At 38.8% G+C, this 7,046-nt stretch overlaps 1 protein-coding gene across 6 annotated transcripts in view; it reads right to left on the bottom strand.

Moving 5' to 3' along the window:
* Positions 1-7,046, bottom strand: part of LOC106876343 (uncharacterized) — a 394,374-nt gene that overhangs the window by 75,074 nt on the left and 312,254 nt on the right. For all 6 annotated transcript variants that reach the window (XM_052968977.1, XM_052968976.1, XM_052968980.1 and 3 more), the window contains one exon: positions 1,606-3,606. In XM_052968977.1, coding sequence (XP_052824937.1) covers positions 1,606-3,606 — 2,001 coding nt within the window. The remainder of the gene's footprint in view (positions 1-1,605; positions 3,607-7,046) is intronic.

Raw genomic sequence — 7,046 nt, 5'->3', positions numbered from 1 at the left:
TATATATATATATATATATATATATATATATATATCATCGATGATGATGATGATATATATATATATAGAGAGAGAGAGAGAGATATATATATAAAGAGAGAGAGAGATATACACACACACACACATAGAAATGTACATATATATTTCTTGAAACATCCTTTAATGAATCTTGGTTTTGTAGAAACACAATGCGGTCCATGTAAAAATGGATATAACATTGTTCGAATAACCAAGGGGCTATACACCTTTCAATAGAAGCTATATACTGATCACAGGTAACTTGAAGCCCATGAGATTTTCAGAATGGTTTGCCTAACAAAAAATTACCTTGAATTTTTTTAGTAGCGCAGCTGACCTAATAATGAGCCATGTCTCATGCAACCCATTTCTCGGAAAAGGATGCCCATTCTTGTATACCAAGCAACCATTTCACTTCTGGACAGCATCAAAAGGAATTATACATGTTTAGCAGTAAATACGCCTACTCTTTTAGATCAAGGAACAGGCAAAACTCTACTTCCTTGTCATAATTCATTTGCAAGCTGAGTGACCAGAGAATGACATAGCCACCAGTAATCTAAAATAATCATTAATAAAATAGCAAACCATACTTTATCAGGAACACAAAGCTGTAGATTTTGTTTAACTGAAAAATTCCAAATTCTCAGGCAATCTCTAATATCCCTTGACTGGAAATTAGAAATATCATCTTATTGTTGCCACTGATAGAAATTTTTCCTGGAAAATTATTGACTCCTAGAAATCATCTCTAAAAGGCATTCAGCCTTGCAGAGTAATAACCTTAAAAGGCAACACACCTGCATTGGCTCCCTTTAAAATAATACAAAAATCCATGGGCAAAGGCTTTGCAGACCACAAGACTAACGAATGATCAGCATTAACCATTGACAAGCGACGATACGAGAGCATCCAATAACACCCATTGTCTTTTATAATCCTCCAAATTTATCAGAAAGATCAGTCATGAACCTCACATATTCAGCAGTGGGAGATGCAAAGTAATGATGGAATGAATTCAGTAATATTTTGCACTAAATATAAATCTACCTAATAAATTGAGTTCCCTTTCCTTCCATTGGTGCATATAATATAATATAATATAATATAATATAATATATATATATATATTATGTATGTATGTATATTTATACTTGCATGTATGTATATACATATGTGTGTGTGTATGTGTGCATATACATTTGTGCATGTGTGTGCATTTGAATTTAAAAACACGGGGGAAAGTACTCAGAACAGAAGTGAGGTGTAATTATTTATTGTAGCACAGAGCTTACACTCTGTCGCTACTGTGGGCTTAGCAATTATGCTCATGGATCTCATATGGGTGTGTCTATGCACACACACACATAGCATGTATATATGTCATGTATGTATGTATACATATATGTACCAATGTATACATACATGTACATATAATACATAAAAAGAAGACATAGAAAGAAAGAATAGCAAAATGTAAAATGACCAAAAAAAAAAAGTGTCAAACTCACATACAATGTATTCACAACAAAATAATGAATCTATTACAAAAATTAATATTATTATTATTATCATACTCAAGCTTACCTTGCTGAAACAATGGGTTTCCGTGGCGCATGGCCTGGAGGCTTAGGACTGAAGCTTGTTCCTTGTTCAGAAGAAGCCAGAGGTTTTAAGGCATTGCTACCAGAACAATCAACAGCTTGTTCATACGAACTGGTCATTGCTAATTTTTGACTGTTTTTAGTCCGAGATCTACTAATTCGTGATTCTGATGTAGAACGTTGCCTACTACCACCTATTCGGAAATGTTTCCTGCTACACATGTCCTCTGTATAGCCACTATGAGGATCGGCCAAAGAAGCGTAATCCTCGTTGTTCCTAAAGGGACCCTGCTGTGAAGTAAGAGTTACGCTGGCTTCCCCAGGTGACAAAACATAATTCCCGTCGGGATCGAGAGCTAGATCTGGCCTGGACCCTAGAGAACTGACACTAATATTATCCAGAGCTTTGTCATCTTTCGTTAGACTTAGTAAAAATCTTGACACAGCACAGTCTGAGTGGTCACTTAAACCGACATCACTATCTCCTCGTTTGTGGTGCTTGGGGCTAGACTTAACAGTAAGTTGTGCTAAGGGGGGCTTCCCAAGTACACCCCCCTTTGATTGTGAACCAGTTTTCTTATCGGATAGACTGCTGCGAACCTTTAAAAAGCGCCTTGTTGCGCTGAACGGATGCTTTAGTGGTGACCCTATCAAATTCCCAATATCTTTCACAAGTTTTTCAGGCATTTTACTAGGGCTTGATGGAGTAAATTGGACATTTCCATCAGGAATGGTAAACGATCGGGGAATACTTCGAAGTGCGTGCTCTGAAGAGTCCTCTGGAAAAGAAAATTTTGATTCCTCCCAGTTAATTGCATTCACATCTTTATTTTTCACAGCAGCCGATGCATCTACTGCATTGGTGTCAACAGCTTCGTCTGAGCAGGCTAAAATGTTGAACGCGTCTTTGCCATCATCCAATAATGTCATCGAGTTCCGATTTGCACTGTCTGGCCGGATGGATACTTCATCCGCTAGCGTGTTCTGGTGGGAATATTTTACTTTATCACGCACTTTCACTAATTTACTATCAACACTTGGTCCTCGGGTGTCATTACCATGTTCGCTGTCGTGATCGTGGTCGTGTTCATCTTCGGAGCTTGAACCAAATGCAGATATTCCAATCCAGTGACTTATTACGGTATAAGGGGCAGCCTTTGTGGCAAATTCATCATTGAATGCGTTTGTAGCATCCATATGGGTTTGAGTTTTGTCATCTCCCTGAGTTGGTGCTCCACTAACTGTGAGAATCTGGTGTGGGTTGACTGGGTTTGTATGCTCAGTTATGTTGCACATGTGCTCCGCTTTTGAGTTCTTCTCGAAGTGATTTTGAGTATTGTCTTTCTCGGGACTCTCGACAGGGGTCTTGGTACCTGATGTTACTTTTGGTTCAATAGCACCATGAGATTTTGGACTATGGGATAATTTTATGAGAGTCTCGCCGTTCTTTTCCTCGCCACTTTCTTTCGTACCTTTGCTGCTCACTGCACCTTTGCTGCCCCGATCCTCCTCAACAGCCTGCACATCCTTGTCCTCGCCCAGTTCCTTCTTCTCTGATGTGCTCTTGACGCAATCGCATTTACTGCAGCCGGGATCGTCGGGTGTTGGCTTGAGAATATGGCGCAGCTGATTGTCGAGAACAGCAAGGTCAGACGAAGACTTTTGACCCCCAGCAATAGACAGCTGAGCCTTGTCAGCTTTCAGAATCTCGGCCTTGTCCACAATCATCTCTTTGCTTCCTTGCTCAGATCGGCACTTCCATTCATCCTTCTCGAGTTGCTCCAACTGTTTCTTCTGGCACATTCTTTCTTTCTGTTCTTCACGAAGTCGATTATCCATCTCACTCTTGTACATGTGGTTGTCAATAATCAAATCGATGTTTCCTTTCTTCGTGTCAGCATGGTCCTCTTCTTGGTTATAGCTGAAGTTTTCATCCATCACGTCTGTGGCACCATGACCTGGAGTATGTGGTCCATGAAGGTGGCTGCAATAATTTGTAAAAAGAAAAGAAAAGAAAATAATTAATGCATTTGTTACTCAATTAAGCAATAACAAAGTAATTGTCAATTACATAACAACAAAGTAAACGAGTCAATATGGAAGAGGACAATCATTGCAAAGTTGATTAGATTGAGTCTCACTACAATCTATGGCCAAGACATCTAACACTCAACAACCTGCTCTATTCCGTTTAGCTGTAAAAATAGAGCTAAGTGCCTAAATAATGGTGTAATTCATAGCTGGCAGCAGCAGTAGAACTGTGATACTGCTGAGTGTTTCATTAGCTAAAACTGTTAGGAAAAAAATAAACTGCTTCCTTCAAGAAAAAATCAGGCTGGGTATTGAACTGGCAACACAACACCATAAAATACACAACATATTTCAGAAACCTATGTGCATTGCAAGTAGTAGTAATAATTACAATGATGTTTCCTGATTTTGGCACAAGACTAGCAGTTTTGAGGGCAAGGAGGTCAGATGATACCGTTGGCCCTAATGTGTTTTATCGATTCAGGAGGGATGAAAGGCAAAATTGACTGAAGCAGGACTTGAATTCAGAGTGGAATATATACAAGGGGATGCTGAAAAGATGCTTTGGATAAAAGAATTTACAGGAGGATCAGTTAATTATGATTTTATTCATCAACATATTCTCCTCTCAGATTCACACACTCGTTGAAGTGGTGCTTCAGTTTTTCTAAGCCTTGTAAAAAGAAAACTCAGAAGGTTGGGCTCCCAGCCAGGCTATTTGTGATATCCTTACAGCTAGGAACTTTTCAGCAAACCCTCGTATTGCCAGGTATTTTATTCAATACTCTGACAATTCTTCCAGCTCACCACCTTACAGAATAACAATTGTTTTTAATCTAGCAAAAATCCAGCAATTTTGGGGAACAGGATTAGTTGATTACAAGGAGCACAGTACTTAAGTGATATATTATTCTATCGAGGATGAAAGGCAAGACTGACCTTGATAGGACTTGATCTTAGAATAATAATAGGAAAGAGGAGGAGGAGGAGGAGGAGGAGGAGGAGAAGAAAAAGGAGGATGAGGAGGAGAAGAAGAAGAAGAGGAAGAAGAAGAAGAAGAAGAAGAAGAAGAAAAAAATACAAGCTGGCCAAATCGTTAGCATGCCAGGCAAGATGCTTGTTCAAATTCTGCTAAAATCAACTTTGCCTTTCCTTCTTTCAGGGTTAATTAAATGAGTACCAGTTATGCACAGGGGTTGATGTAATTGACTAAATGCCCATCCCCCAAGCTGCCCTTGTGGCAAAAATTTGAAATCATTATCATTATCATTATTATCATCATTATTAAGATGGCGAGCTGGCAGAATTGTTAGCATGCCGAGCAAAATGCTTAGCAGCATTTCATACGTCTTCAAGTTCTGAATTCAAATTCTGCCAAGGCTGACTTTGCCTTTCATCCTTTCAGGGTCAATAGAATAAGTACCAGTTGAGAACTGGGGTTGATGTAATTGACTATACCCCTCCCTCAAATTGCCAACCTTGTGCCTATAATAGAAATTATCATTATTATTATTATTATTATATAAATTTCTTACATAGTCTCAATGGTGTACTTGACCGGTACATAATTTATCAAGCCCCGAAAAGCAAAAGTCAAAGATGGTGTCAATGGAACTTAGAACATAACACCACAAGGCATTTTGTGCAGTTCTTTATGGATACTATCTACTTAATTCTAATAATGTCTGCCAAAAATGGAAAAACATGAACAGTAAAGGATGTCGTAAGTATTTGTCAAAATGTTTGTCAGATTGAACTCTGCTAAAATACACAAGGACCAGATCTTAGCATGGAACCAGGCAGTGTGTTTGTCCGTCTATGTAACTGTGAAGTTCATCTGGTTGTGCTATTGATTACTGACCTTGTGATTGTAAGTTCAAACATTAAAATTACAGCAAGCACTTGTTGTGTGTAACAGTTGCAAACTACATAACTCCTCATGTCTCAGATTGTACTGATTAACAAAAGGGCTCCATCCCCTATTTTACAAATGTATTGTTAAGGATTACAATGATTGTCCTCATGTTAAATCAATTGTATTGCTTATACAAATATACAAACGTACAAAATAAAGAAATATCTTTTAAAATCACAACTGTCTTCCCTCCACCTCTACTGGTGAAAAGGAAACCAAAAAACAAACAAAATTAAACTGTGCTGAGAATATAATATACATACAGGCTGTCCCAAAAATGTATACATACTTTAACAGTTGATAACTCACTAAATTTTCAAGTCTTTTTAAACGCTTAAAATCTATTAGGAATAATGAAGGGAGTTGGGATAAGCTTTGAACAAAGGAAATTTGAAAATACTGGAAGTTTGAAAATACAGAGTACCAAAGAAATCCACCTGTATGACTTATCATTTGAATTAGAGATAAGTCTGAAGATGACAGAACTATTAAAAATGTCCACAAGAGGTATTCCAGAAAATGAGTCCCACAAAGCAAGAATGAGTACTAGAAATGTATTGATAAAGTTGAAGATAATCTGTGCAACAAGCAATTCATGAGAGGAATCTCAAAATCAAGCATTTTGAAGTACAGGGTGGCACCCAAAAGTCTTGTTACCTCCTACCAAAAAGCAATGAGAACAATAGAAGAACAAGTAATCCAAAGCATGTATTGGATTTAGTCTGTATGAACACCTTCATTTTCATGGCACAAAATGATGCAGTGCCATGACCTGTGTGATATTTTTCAAAGCTGTGCTTTGGTGATTGTTGCAAAGGCTCTCCAAACAGTGTCCATCAACTGATGGGCATTCTGGTATCATTCATATGAAACTCTCACCTTGATAATACCTCACAGAGCGTTATTGCAAGACATGGGGTCTGGACTTCTGGGAGGCCAATCGACAGGTGCCTGGTGGTTGTTGCGATCCTCGCCCTATCCATCTATTCCGAAAAAACTTCATTTAGGTATTCGCGGACAGTGATAGCATAGTGGGGTGAGGCACCGTCTTGCTGAAACCAACAATCATTCAGGTCAACATTTAACCTCTGGAGCTGTGGAATAAAACCACTCTCTAAACATGGCCAAGTTATAGTGTTGGTTCACAGTGTCATCAAAGAAATAGGGTCCTATCAGGTGCTTACTCGATATGGCAGCCCAAAGTATTACATGTGTGTGTGTGTGGGGGGGAGGTGCTAAGACAAAAATAATGATAACAATCGTCGTCGTCGTCGTTTAACGTCCGCTTTCCATGCTAGCATGGGTTGGACGATTTGACTGAGGACTGGTGAAACCAGATGGCTACACCAGGCTCCAATCTGATTTGGCAGAGTTTCCACAGTTGGATGCCCTTCCTAACGCCAACCACTCAGAGAGTGTAGTGGGTGCTTTTACGTGTCACCCGAACAAAGGCCAGTGAGGCAGTACTGGCAACGGCC

Source organism: Octopus bimaculoides, chromosome 6 (assembly GCF_001194135.2).
Source record: "Octopus bimaculoides isolate UCB-OBI-ISO-001 chromosome 6, ASM119413v2, whole genome shotgun sequence".
Lineage (NCBI taxonomy): Eukaryota > Metazoa > Mollusca > Cephalopoda > Octopoda > Octopodidae > Octopus > Octopus bimaculoides.
This window is presented reverse-complemented; position numbering and strand designations above follow the sequence as displayed.